This window comes from Sebastes umbrosus, chromosome 18 (assembly GCF_015220745.1).
Source record: "Sebastes umbrosus isolate fSebUmb1 chromosome 18, fSebUmb1.pri, whole genome shotgun sequence".
NCBI lineage: Eukaryota > Metazoa > Chordata > Actinopteri > Perciformes > Sebastidae > Sebastes > Sebastes umbrosus.
This window is the reverse complement of record NC_051286.1, coordinates 5,411,091-5,425,482: the sequence shown is the minus strand read 5'-3', so window position 1 is coordinate 5,425,482 and position 14,392 is coordinate 5,411,091. Positions and strand designations below refer to the sequence as shown.

At 44.3% G+C, this 14,392-nt stretch overlaps 1 protein-coding gene across 3 annotated transcripts in view; it reads right to left on the bottom strand.

Annotated features, from left to right (window-relative positions):
- Nucleotides 1-3,194: 3,194 nt before the first annotated feature.
- extl3 (exostosin-like glycosyltransferase 3) overlaps nucleotides 3,195-14,392 on the bottom strand; it is a 36,324-nt gene continuing 25,126 nt past the window's right edge. For 2 of the 3 annotated variants that reach the window (XM_037750983.1, XM_037750985.1), the window contains exons 2-6: nucleotides 9,482-12,106; nucleotides 8,616-8,743; nucleotides 6,193-6,337; nucleotides 5,951-6,079; nucleotides 3,195-4,113 (exon numbers count right to left, since the gene is read on the bottom strand). In XM_037750983.1, coding sequence (XP_037606911.1) covers nucleotides 3,904-4,113; nucleotides 5,951-6,079; nucleotides 6,193-6,337; nucleotides 8,616-8,743; nucleotides 9,482-11,617 — 2,748 coding nt within the window. In that variant the 5' untranslated portion in view covers nucleotides 11,618-12,106 and the 3' untranslated portion in view covers nucleotides 3,195-3,903. Of the gene's footprint in view, nucleotides 4,114-5,950; nucleotides 6,080-6,192; nucleotides 6,338-8,615; nucleotides 8,744-9,481; nucleotides 12,107-13,354; nucleotides 13,366-14,392 lie in introns of those variants that run through there. The other variant, XM_037750986.1, reaches the window with a different exon arrangement.

The following is a 14,392-nucleotide window of genomic DNA, read 5'->3' as shown; positions in this document are numbered from 1 at the left end:
ATTAATCTGGCCTTCAACGGTCTGTTTAACGCTGTCGTCATCATCATCAGCCTGGCACAGCAGCGCGAGCAACGATGCAGGTGGCTGGAGCCGCGCCCACGGTCGTCGTGGATCAGACCCAGGAGCACATAGTTTCACAACTCCTGACACCGAGCAGAGTGACCGCGGCCTTCCCCTTCCAGGGGGTATTATCCTGCTCGGGGCCGTGGAAAACCAGCTGTGCCACTAATCCTAGAGGAAGGAGGGGACTGCTGGAGGAGGTTTTGACTTCTAAAATACCAGCTGACCCTATTTACGCCTCAGGACAGGTTTAGTCAGCCAGGTAATTATGAGGCCCTAGAGCGCTGATAAAAGTGTTCAGGTGTGACCAGGTTAGGCTGGTTTTTCAAGTCTGGTGCAGCAGGAGTGTACATTTAGATTGTTTTAGCTGTATTGTCATTTCACACCAGTGTTATTATGAATCTGGCTCTTTGTTTATCCAATTTAGCTAAACATGCCCAATCACAATATTTGTACATTTCACCGGAGGGGCCACCTGGAGCAGGTAGACTTTTGGCTTCAAAGACGCTTTACAGCGCACCCACTGGCTGTTGCAGACAGTTTATGACGTTCCGTTACAGGTCGACCTTCCTCAACGACCGGGTCATCTTCTATAAAACACAAAGTGCTGCTCTCAGGTCGGTTAAATCCTCCCTCAAGCATTCAGTGGCACAAGCTAGTGTTCCTTGGCAATGAAATGAGCTCAATCAAGTTGGAACCTCTTTGCGATAAGGAATAATCTTGTCATTTTATTGAATGTGTCATTATCAGTTTTAAAAAAATCTTTTTTTTTAATAATATATTCAATAAATATACAGGAACCATGAACATATGAGAGTTTGTTTCATAAAAGCATCCTCACAGTTAGAACCTTATTTTGGGGGAAAAAACTTTCTTTTTTATATAAAGGGATCTTTTCTTCAGATTACAGTAATTAAGTGGTCAAATAAAGGACTTTGGATTTATAATACATGATGAGGAAAAGGGCTCGTAAATGGATCGTACCATGCAGAGTGGATATGGGTGTACCAGACTGCCTCCCGTTAGCAACCACACACACTGTGTGTGTGAACCCTGCAAGTTGTGCTGTAAAAGCAACAGATATCGTACCTATTTGGCAAAGAAAACATTCATCAAGCAATGGTAAAAAAACAAAAACAACAAAGTGAAACCAATATGGCGACACTGTAAAGTGACGTTTCTGTCTGAGCTGGGATTAAGTTCTATACAGGAGAGTGACATGAACATGGCGGGACATATTTAATACTTCTGTCTCAATAGAGTGCTGCAGGAATGAGTCCTAAAACCTGGACATGAGATAGCATTTTAGCACTTCTGGTTCCTCGTCTGGAAGTCAATGGGTTATTAGTGAAACTTTTTTTTTTGTAAATATCCCCCTTGTGAATTTTAAAGCTTTTATGTGTCTTAAAAAAGTCGGTTGCAAACAAGTGGCTAGATGAGACTACTTAACGTCATCACGCCGACTTGTCCTCCTCGCTTCGTTGTGTATACTCGTGCTCATACGACCGTGGTGTAGTTTGTTTATAGCCTAACGTTTTTACTTCTGGTGATCGCATTCATACTTCAAAAATCATAAAAGTGGTGTTCATTTGTGCAGATAATCTTGCTGAACAAAACGTGTAAGTATCATTAAATGTGTGTTTGCCACAGAGCTTATTTTCTGCAATAATCCAAAACCCCATGGAAAGATCCCGTTGGCTTTTTGTCGAGGGAACCAGAGCGATGCTAACTTCCTGGTTGGCCTACAGAAATACGTCATCCCCGGAGCGCTCTACAACAGAACTGGCAATATATTAAAAAGAATAGTTGGCAAACTTGCTTATTTGCTCTCTGGTGGAGAGTTAGATGAGAATATCTAGTCGTTAAATATAAAGGCTAACCGTTACAGCCTGAGGTCAGTTAGCTTAGCTTAGCACAAAGACTGGAAACGGGGAAACACCTTGTCATTTTTACACCTTGTTTGTTTTGTACAGATTAAACAAACAAGATGTTAAGTAGTGAGCTTCAGAGGTTCTGACGGGTAGATTTTTGTACCTTTAGACAGAGCAAGGCTAGCTGTTTCCCCCCGTTTCCAGTCTTTATGCTAAGCTAAGCTAACTGGACAGATTTGAGAGGAATAGATTTTTTTCATCTAAGGGGCCGTACACATGCTGCATCTTTTGTACGCTCAAAATACATTGTTATCAATGTAGACGCGTTGCAGGTGCGCTCAAACACGAGAGTGACACCATAGCGGTGTGCAAGCGTTTCCAAGCGCCTATTTTCTCGGGCCGCGATATAAAGGAACGCTGCAGCGTGCGCCGCATGTCATGTGACGAGGAACAACCAATCACAGCTGGCAGATATCTTTTCTTTCTTCCGTAAATATCAGTCTACGGTACATATATGGAGGAGAAGTTAATCATTTTAGTGCAGGACTACCCAGAGCTTTACGATCTGTCCCACAGACTATTGTCCTGGCTTCACCCTTTCTGACCGAGGACGTCACAACATCCGTTTGAAAGGTCAGCCAAATTTACACAGATAAATTTATTGACTCCTGCTAAACTACCGCAAATTCATCATCATCGCAGCGCGCAAGTTTTGGTTGCTTAGTAACGGCAGGCGTGATAGGAGCGCAACCTAACCAAGCACATTAGAAAGAAAAAAAGCAGCGCTTTCCACCTGCTTTTAGACGCGGCATGTGTCCGGCCCCAAACTCTCCGGCACTAAGCAAATGAGTTTATTTCCTAAAACTATTCCCTTTAAACATTTGTTTTCTTTTACCATAATTCTAATAGTACATTTAACCTTCTTTATAATTACAACCATAACTTATTTTTTGTTGATTTTGGCAGCTGTGATTCTTGACTTTGTCGCACCACAGTGGGGGACATCGCAACCGTTGATTGGTTAAATATTATTACATTTAAACTACTTCAACCTCGGACCAGTTTTACAAACATTATTAAACGCCCTATAGCATAAAAAACACTCATCAAAGACTGCGGGTCATGTAAGCATAACAAAAATGACAAAATGGTGGCTGGTTCTCATGACAAATTTGAGGCATTATGGTGACCGCTGAAGTGAATTCCTTCTTGAACAGGATTGAAACATGATTGGGCCGACCTGTTTTAACTCTTCAGTCTTGGTCCTGTGTCGGTGTCTGATCTCACCACAGGCTGAGGTTCTGGAAAAATGTTCGTTCAACATTTAGACATTATTAAAAAAAAAAAAAAAAAAGATAGATTGTTCAATAAAATACTTCTGACCATCAGTGCTTCTCTCACGTACATGTACAAGAAGTACAGTTTGTAACTGTAAAATGGAAAAGAAAAAAAAAATAAAGCGCAGCAGCTGAATCTGTCAACAGACTGCCGGGCCGAACGCAGCCTGACATCAGTCTGTCAGTGTGATTCAGTAACTGATAGCTCCATTGTCAGGTAGAGTTTATCGTGGGAGAGTTTCTGTACACTGTGTACAACCGTCCTGTTTCCTCAGCAGGCCGTTAAGAGGTGCAAATGACATCTGTAGTGGTTGATGATTGAGCATGATTGAAGAACATGAAAAAGGAGGAGTGACGTTCACTGAAAAGGCTTATTTTGTTGGCAGTGGTCCCTTTCAGCTTTCACTCTTCAAATTTCCAGTAGAGTTGTGGATTAGACCTCCGAGCCAACAGCTTTTAAGGTTAACTTGTCTCTCCCCCTCCGGGCAAAAACCCCACACTTTCCTCCCGTGCTTTTATCTGGCAGTCCATCCATCCCTCTTCATCACTGCTCGCAGTGGGAGCTGCTGTTTCTTTTAAATACTTCCCAGTCCTCTCTGCTTCTGGCTCTTTGCTGGGCCACACAGCCACCGCTGCTAGATGAACTTGAAGCACTTGGTCTTGTCGTGGGGCAAGCGAGTCTTAAACAGCACGGAGTCCACGCGGAACTGCGTGTACAGCAGCGGCATGTAGCCGTACACCTTGACGAAGAAGTTGATGCACTTGTGGCGTTCGTGGAAATGCGAGTCGTCGTGCGAAAGGGCCTGAGGGCAGCCGGGACAGCGGAACGTCCAACGTGATGTTACCTAAGATGGATAGAGAGACAGACGGTCAGTCTGTCATGTGTGCATGTGGTACTTCACAGCACAATGCTGCTGTAGGATGAAAACCGTAACTTGGCACAGCAGTCCCATTAAGCTAAGAAGGTAAGAAAACATTGTATTTCTCTGTAGGGTCCTTTCCATAATGTTGTTAAACACGTAAACCACAGAGGGCAACTGTGGGGTCTGAAAAGTGAAGCCAATGTCTTAAACTTGCATTCTTTCTAACAGCCAGCAGGGGGCGACTCCTCTGGTTGCAAAAAGAAGTCTGATTGTATAGAAGTCTATGAGAAAATGAGACTACTTCTCACTTGATTTATTACCTCAGTAAACATTGTAAACATGAGTTTATGTTCTCAATCACAAGTTTCAAGTCTTCTTCAATACAGCATGATGTTCATTTAGTAAATTATGGTCCCATTTAGAGTCAGATAGACCATAAAGCAGGGGATGCTTTAGGGCGTCCCTTTCATAGTGTGTTTTCAGTTCATGAAAATTAATTATAACCTTTTTGGTCACCTAAAAATGTCTTATTTAGCGTTCGGTTGTACTGAGCGCTACACTCTCGTGACACTTCTGGTTGCAAATAACCAAGATGGCAACGGACAAAATGCCGAACTTGAGGCTTCAAAACATCAGTCCATTAATCAATGGGTGACGTCACGGTGACTACTTCCACTTCTTATATACAGTCTATGGTCTGTATGTAATCTGTGCAATGTGCTACTTCACAGCACAATGCTGCAGTAGGATGAAAAGTGTTTGAGGAATTAACCTTTCACCTAACCACTGAACAGAAACTGTCCAATCATATCTTAGCAGCTGTAAGAAGGCACAGCAGTCCCATTAAGCAAAGAAGATAAGAAAAAGGCTTTATTTCTCTGTACGGTCCTTTCCATAATGTTGCCAGACACTTATAATAACAATCTGAGCCTGTCAGTGGCAAAAACAAGCACTTTTAGTGGACGTACATTGATGGTGAGGAGTTGCCACCGAGCGATAACATTGCAGCCCGTTTAGCGGCTGCCAGCTGCAGCGTTACCGCTCAATATTGGACCAGTTTCAAAAAATATTTAGGAATTGCTCCTGTAATATTAAGATTTTTTCCTATCTTTAAAACTTAATTTAACATAGGACAAGCAGTTAGAACATTTTTCTGTAATGAGGCATCAGGTTGGAAAAATACCGTAGTTACCCTTTAAGACTTCAGAAATGTTGAAGAAAAGGAAAAATAACCCTAAAACGGGGTTTGAATGTTGTTAATTCATCACTAATGATGCATAGAAACAATTTACTTTCGGTTGTATTTGTCTTATTTGGAATAAAAGAGAAATATAGTCACTCTCCATTTAGGGTTCCACGTTCAAACTTGCCCCAAATTCATTATTCACAAGGCTTATTCCTAACAGCGAATTGCCGTCATGCAACACTCCATCAAAGCAGTCCTTAATTCCCCTCTGAAATACCCCTGAATATTAACACCCCACTAAATCAAAAAGAACTTAAACTGAGGGCTGCAATAACATTTCTGCTCCAGCAGCCTCCGTGGCTTGATTGCTATAATTATTTGTCTAGCCGTAAATATGCACTCCGGTAATAAATGCCCTTCCGATAAAAAAATCCAGTGGAAAAATCAGGCAGAGCGCGCCGATTCGATCTTGTGTTTTTGATTCATCATTTGTGTGGAATATTGGATGTGTCAGTTTGAGTAATGGCGAGGCTAAGTGGGCAAAAAATATAAATACACCGGGCCTGAGGGAGACACAAAGTTTGCGGGTGCCGAGCCGAGCCGAGCCGGACTGCTGCACGCTCCGTCACTGACCTTGATGGGCGGTTTGCGGGTGATGTGAGAGACCAGGAAGTTCATGGCGATGTCCTCGCAGTTTATGTACTCGTCCACCATGTCCCTGATGGCCTGGGGCATCACGTAGGAGTACAAGTAGGCGTAGTACTACAAAATTAAAAAGCACGCAAGTTAATTATAAACCGCAGCTATGATGAGACAGCAAAAAGATTGATTAGACTAAATATTGTTTAAGGAGGATGATGAATGTAAGGTCTGACCTTGTGGAAGAAAGCAGCTCCTGTCAGGACCATGGAGAGCTCACAGGAGTAGTTGGAGTTGTAAAGCCAGGACTGATGGTTCACGTCCCACGCATGGTACCTCCCGGGGAAACCCACGATGCGATCTCTGGCCTCACGCCACACTCTGTGAGACACCGCCGAACACAAAGTTAGAAGTTTAACCCCTTACCAGGGGAAGATAAAAGTCAACAGTAGATGTCACATAGAAGTGGTGTACATCATCTGAAAGCTGGGAACCTGAAGATTAATTTGAGATGCAGCTCAGCACTGTGTGTCAAGTTGCTCTAGTCATAAATCAGAAATAAACATTAAAACAAATTGAGAAAGTGTATAAGATGATATGAGTTTGTGATGGTCATTCCCATGCTCTATTATGTCTTATAAGTTGTTGCAGTAATTTTTGGGTTGTTACACAGATTTGGTGCTAACCAAATTTTTTATCCATTAAGAATTGATAAAAATGATCAATAATCCCTCCAAAATACCACATTAAGACACCAAGACCTTGAGGAACACCATAGAAAAAACCATGCTGTGATTTGGGATCAAAAACTTTTGACATTTGGAGATTTCTGCTAGAATTGCCCTTTTTGGCAATTGGATGGCGAGCGCTTCTGTTTTGTAAACTGCTCAGAAAGCCCCTTATTGTCAATCTAGCTAGGAAAGCCATCCATCCTCTGAATGCTCTAGGTCTTTAGTTTGTGACTGTAAAGTTTCATGAGGCTGTGATTATCCTAGAGGTCACCACAGGTCATTTTATACAGTGAGGTCAAGTTTAAAAAAAATGGTCGCACTACAATGAAATGGCTCCTATGGGGACTAACATCATCACACATGAATACAGTTGGGCTCATTGGATCCACAAGAGTCTCAGCTTTACAGTGATACCAAATTTATGTAATTCCAAGACAGCTTAGGGACCCCAGTATGCAGAAATATTCATCCCTTTGTAAATGGCCGTGCCAGTTTTTCAGCGGCAAACTTGAGCGTAACTTCATAGCGTTATTTAGCGATCTATTCGCCAAGCTTTAAGGGGTTAAATCAATTCATTAAGACTTGACTGGGCAGAATTAATCAATGTTTTATGGATGACTTTTTTATTATTGTTATTTGTCACCTTTTTAACGGTCATTCATTAGTTTGTTTTTCCGAGTGTCTGTCTGTGCATATGCCACCCTTTTACATCCGTCTGTTTCCTTGTCATTCACTGTATATCAGCAATGTGACAACTCTTTGGCTCTTGGGAGCAATTAAGTAACCATTCTGTCGTCTTTTATTAGCATATCTAAAACCCAAAATGTCACTCTTGGCTCATATTTACACACACACACTGTAGCCCAGCAGGAAAGTTGATCAGATTAGATATTTGGAATTCCTTCTACTGGCGCAAGAGATCTAAAAAAAAAAGCAATCGAATGTCTCAAATGAGCTCATGTGAGACCACTAACACACTCAGCTGCTGCGTAAGGTTTCCTCGTAACATTCCTCGGTAATTCTGGGGGAGTTTGAGATAATTCATGACAAATGACCACACACACACACACACACACACACACACACACACACACACACACACACACACACACACACACACACACACACACACACACACACACACACACACACACACACACACACACACACACACACACACACACACACACACACACACACACACACACACACACACACACACACAGAGCTGATTCGTGCCTGGACAAGCTGCTACAGCAGAGTTGTAGTTGAGTCTGGGAGAGGGAGGGGAGGTACACAAAAATAACTCCACATGCTCTTTTAAATTGGTTTAAACATGGCCTTCACACTCAGCTTATCTAAGTGCAGTATTAGCAAATGAATCATAACTACAAGGCAGCGGCAGCACGCTTCCCCTTTTATTTTCTCTGGTTCGGTCTCAAGTGGTCGATTCAGTTTGTGTCTAATTCAGTGTTTTCAGGAATGTGATGCTTCTGCTTTTGTACTTCTCACTCAGCTTTCCCTTCTAATTTACTGCATTTTTCAACTTTCTTTAAAGCACTTCTCCAGAGGAAAGAAACAGTTATATCTAGTGTTTCTGTCAATCGATTCAAATATTTAATCGCGATTAATCGCACATTTTTTCATCTGTTCAAAATGTACCTTAAATTTGTCAAGTATTTAGTTTGGAGTGTTATTTAACCCCCTTCACTACAAGCTAGTATGACATGGTTGGTACCAATGGATTCATTAGGTTTACTAGTAACGAATTTGCATTAACGCGTTATTACCGCGTTAACTGTGACAGCCCTAGTAATGACAAACACTTGTATGTTACCAGAGCCCAAAGTGATGGGAAATTGTGTCCATAGGGTGTTTCTCTGTATATGAATGCCTCAAGTCTTGTGCATCATGTCACCATCACTGACCTGAACCCGAACATGATCTCATCGTGGCGGAGATGAGCATCATCGTCAATCGACAGGATGGCCTCCGTTTCCACGGCGTCCCAGGGAAGGAAGCGGTTGTTGAGGCTGTTCTTTTCCGTGCGGACGACCTGCAGACGCAAAACACAAGACTGCTTAGCAAAAAGGTTCCTGTCTGAGCAGTGATACTTTTAAGAACTCTAAATACTCAAAGCAACTCTAGTTAGTATAGTTGAGTACATTTTGCTACATACAGAACACCTATATAACTTCACTAACTGATCTCTACTCCTAAAATTGTTTGTGATTTTAAGACTGCATATGACTCATGATTAAACTGACTTTTCAGTAAGATTCAGCTTAGCACTGAAGTGTTCCAGACATTTATGTTGTTATACGATCTATGTGTGCCATATAGAAACAGTAAACATCCTGTATAAGCTCAGTGCCAGGCGGCACCAAAGACTCCACTAGTCTCTCGTTCCTCTTTCACAGCTTACGACTCGTCCCCGTCACAAACTAATGGTGTGAATACCAAGCGCATGAATATTTGATTTTTTTCAGACTTAATTCAAAAGCACAAATTTTATTATTCATGGATGTCAGACTTCTTCACATCTTTTTTAGTAAAGCTGCTGGTAATTTGTATGGACTCCTGCAGAGTTTCAAAGAAGCGCTGATCCAAACAGCCCAATGAAATGTGCTTCAACAAACTTTGCACCACCTCTGACACATCAGAGATGTTACAGGTTACTTTTTATTTTTGCACTTCAGAGAGACAGAGACGTATTCCTCACAAAAGAAACCAACATCTTTTAGATGTGTACTTTCTTTTTTGAATTAGAGGATTTTTCTGAAGGAGCACTCACCACAATGGGCAGGCCGATGTCTGGCCACAGCAGGTCATCTGAAGGAGGTTTGGGTGAGTTCCACACCACCACAACCTTGTTGAGGTATGGCAATCCATTCAGCCTCTCCAGGGAGTTCATCAGCACCTCCTCCCTCTCGTAGGTCAGCATGACCACGGTGAATTGTTCTCGGGGCACGTTGCCTCCTAGAGCTGCCTGAAACTCCTTCCCGGAGCCTCCCGTACCTCCACCGATCGGCCTGAAACCAGTACCTGAGCCAAGGAATTTAGCTTCAGAGGGCAGCACGGGGTCCAGAGGCGTGTGAGGAAACAGATGGAAAGGCCCCGGGGCCCGGTTCCACGCTCTGTAGGTGTCTGAAGCTGTGTATGTGAAGTTGCGGAGAAAGCGTGGCGATGCGTAGGGGGGCTCCGTCTCGACGGGACCCAGATCCAGATCCCCGTTGTCGGCCAGGTTGGCATCAGTTCCCGCCAGCTTCCCGGCTTTGTGGGGAATCTCGTGGGCGGGCTCTTCTTTGATGGGTGCAGCGGGAACCTGGATGCTGGTCCTGATGCTGGCCAGGAGGGTGTTAAGAACGTTCTCCGAGGTGGAGAAGTAGGTCTCCCACAGGAAGCGGCCCTGCCGCCTCATAGCCAGCATGTCATTATCCGATAGGCTGCGCAGCAGGAAGTGTAGCTCCGTGACGCGAGGCTTGGGGACGATAATGGCAGCTTCGCTCCATCGAATAAACTGGTGATATGGTAGTCTGGAGTGGTCCCCCAATACGACTGGGATGGTCCCCACCTCCAGGGCCTCAAAGAGCCTCATCCCGCAGCCTGCCGAGGCCACCAGTTGTCCGTCCCCCGGAGCGATCACCAAGCCAAACGTCGAAGCCTTGAGCACCTCCAGCCGGTCCTCCCTCTCCCCACAAAGAGCCCACTCAGTCGGCAAACTTGGCCGCGGGTTCTTGCAGGTGAACTCCACCAGCACCTGATCCAAGTGGCTGTCCTGCACCGCCTTTAAGGTGCCGATGATGCGGTCGTCGTAGTCGGCTGGTGGGTCGCCTTCCATTTCCTCCTCGAAGGACTGAGGGGGCGCCTCCTGTAAGCTGCTCCTCAGCGACTCCACCCGCTCCCCCTGGAAGGTGAACAGGTATTTCCTCTTTACGGGAACTTGAGGGGGCACTTCCAAAAAGTTTGGCTCTGAGAGGGCGTGAACCAGCGGGGACACGACCAAGTCAAAGCCCTCGCGGTACTGCTGCTCCAGGAAGGTGGACTGAGCGACCGCCGCCCGTCCTGTGCTCACATTATACAGGAAGTTCTGCGTCATGGACTTTCTAGAGAGATGCACCAGTACATGATTGTGTCCGTCAGACCTCCAGTAAGGGAGAGCTTTGAGTTGCTTCTCCAGCTCTGAAGGAGGCGGCGGTGGGGAGGAGGACTCCTGTAGCTCCCCTACCAGCACCAAGTACAGACAGGCGATGCTGGGGTTATCAGTTATATAAATGTTGGTTTTAACGGACGCTGCAAACGCCTGCTTCACCAGGGGGTCAAGATAGTCCGCCCATGGATACGAGGCAGTGTCGTAGACGTACACAGGAAACCCAGACGTGAGAGGGCAGCGAGCATAGTCGAAGCAGGAGCGTAGGCGGCAGGAGCGCGCAGACTTGGGCGGTGGCAGTCCAGGGTCCTCCTTGTCTGGAAGCAGCCTGACCGGCAGTGATAGCTTGGGCTGGTTCTGAGCCATTAGCTCTTTATAGGAATGCTCCGTCTGGCTGATAACGTTCTTCAGCTGCAGCAGGTCCTGCTTGGCGCTGTCGATGCTGCGCTTGCACGCCTCGATGCGCAGGTTGAGTCGGGCGATCTCCCCGTTGAGCTCCTGCCTTTTAGCCTCCAGCTGCAGCAGCTCCTCGCTGACCGACTCGCGGATTCGGCACAGGTCCTGCACGTGCTTCGCCTCGCACAGCTCGCCGCCGGGCCGCGGCCCGAAGATGCGCTTATCGGGACCCCCGGCTTCGTCGATGGTCGTGAGGTAGTAGTGGGCGATGAGCGGGAAGAAGACCAGGATGAAGAAGAGCATGAAACTGAGCCAGGTGAGACGCACGCGGCGTAGCACCCACGGCTGGCCGCCGGCACCCACCCCACCACCGTTACGCTGCATTGTTGACTCTCTCAGTCTGCTCCTCGCCCCACCAAGGAACCGTTGCTATGGGGATCAGCAGCAGCCATGATACGACCTTGTCAGCAAGGCAGTGGGATGGACACTAAATCATCAAAGCTGGGCTGTAGCTCTGTCCTTGTGTAAAGGTCATGTGAGGCTGTTTACCTCCTCTCAAGTGTCCTGTGGCTGCAGGTCAGCCTCACCTGTATTCTAATATGTACTCTGATGCGTTATAGCCCACACCAACTAATGCCATTTCTATTGTGAGGTTCAGCTATTCTTTCCAAATCTATGTGAGAAAACAGTCCCGCACGTGGAGAGGGGTTCCCCTCGATGGGTGATGCAGGGAGGCCATGGCTGCTCACAGGTCAGTGAGATAGCTGGGTGGGCCGGTTGCTTCTATCCGGGTTGTGCTCATTTTCTGGCCCCTTGTCAGTAATTCCTCTGGAGATGGAGAATCTGAAATCTTCTCCTCCTCAAAACAGGAACCTGGGAGAGAATAACAGACAAAAAACAATGAGTGATAATGATTAAATAATAATCCTTAGCAAGATTAAAGTGAAAATATCTAATATTCTTCATGCACCTCTCAAAACGTATGACTGAGAAGCTGCATTTAGTAAAGCAAACTCATTAGATAGCAAGTAGGGTTGTCAATCGCTTAAAATATTTAATTGCGATTAATCACACATTTTTTATGTTCAAAATGAACCTTAAAAGGGAGATTTGTCAATTATTTAATACTCTCATCAACATGGGAGTGGGAAAATATGCCGCTTTATGCAAATGTATGTATATATTTATTATTGGAAATCAATTAACAACACAAAACAATGACAGATATTGTCCCGAAACCCTCACAGGTACTGCATTTAGCATAAAAAATATGTTCAAATCATAACAAACTGCAGCCTAACAGGCAACAACAGCTGTCAGTGTGTCAGTGTGCTGACTTGACTATGACTTGCCCCAAACTGCATGTGATTATCATAAAGTGGGCATGTCTGTAAAGGGGAGACTCGTGGGTACCCATAGAACCCATTTTCATTCACATATCTTGAGGTCAGAGGTCAAGGGACCCCTTTGAAAATGGCCATGACAGTTTTTCCTCGCCAAAATTTAGCGTAAGTTTGGAGCATTATTTAACCTCCTTCATGACAAGCTAGTATGACATGGTTGGTATCAATGGATTCCTTAGGTTTTTTAGTTTCATATGATGCCAGTATCTTCACTCTAGCTTTAAGACTGAGCCCGTTACAACCTAAAAATTCGCAATTTGTTTTAATACATTGAAAGAAATTAGTGGTGTTAAAATGAATTTGCGTTAACAGGGTTATTATCGCGTTAACTTTGACAGCCCTAATACCAAGAGGTTGGACACTTTTTCTTTTGCATTAATAAGGACACTAGTCTTGTTTGTGAAATGCTGCAGAGCTCTGAGGTAAAGTAGACACACGGTAACATTTATTTATAGTCAAGATTTCTATAGTCAGCCACTGCAAATGTTTCTTTATAAAGCAAGCCTATGCAGCTCGTACTTTTTTTCCTACTGCATTATGTGCATGATTGCATCGACTAGGAAAAAATAAATCATCAGTGTGCTGCAGAATACCAGGGGGTATATCTTTTTCTTTCAATTTCTTCTCTTTCCGAGTCGCACAGAAAAGAGCACAAAACAGAGGAGAGCCATCACTGGTGGTAAACTAAACCCAATAGGCGAGCAAACACCACCAGCACCTCCAGCAAAATCCCATTAAAGGCCTCCTCCTGCATCCCGGCCTCATCACCGACTCAAATTACTGAGCATCCCTGATAACAGTCCATCTTAGAAAGTGATGGGGATTTGTCTTCACTGGCTCAGAGGAGAAAAGGGCTTTCACAAACAAAGAAGGAAACCAGCTGCACTTTGTGATGCAGACTATTATACTCTTGCCAGTTTCATTTCAAAGTTTTCAAGATGTTCCCGCTGGTTTCATGATGTAATGGGTTGTGAGTTATCTTAACATCAATGCAAGAATATCCACAAATACATCTTCCTCTTTAGCTCATTTCACCCTGTTTAGTAGGGGTGGGAAAACAATCGATTCACCTATGTATCCTGATTTGTTTTTACGATTTTTAAATCAATTATTTAATGCCAGAATCTATATATTTGTTTCATTTGAGTCTGTGCGGAGGTAGAAGGACATTACCGCTTTTATTTTTGTAGTCTGAGTAACGTGACGTCATATTTGTTCTGTATCTGTCAATCAAAACAAACCACAGAAAATAGAAAACAGCGGAGGATCCGCGTGGATACGACCTGCTCCCTCACATATTAAATCTAAAGTGGTAAACCCAACACATCCAGTAAAGTATGGAAACACTTTGGGTTTCATACATTGCAGGAAAAGCAGAGCTAGACATCACGAATAAAGTTGCATGCTAACTCTGTCATGGACAGGAAATGTTATCGTATTGCGGTAACGTGCGGTCAAGCCGGCCGTCACTCTCATCTCTGTGGTCAAATGGGCCGACGCTACAACTGTAGAGAACCCATATACTGACATTTATGTTAAATGCATTCAAACGACCCCGATGGAGCTGACCATGGATGGATAAAGAGAACGGAGCTGACAGAGAGCTAGAGACGGTTGTTTTCAAAACAATGTGTTAACAAAGGGAACTGTATATACAAAATACATATATGGAAATGAGATTGATTGGATTATATTCAACGGAAGTATAAAACATTACATGTTCCTTATAAATTAAAAAGGAAATACCACTAATTTG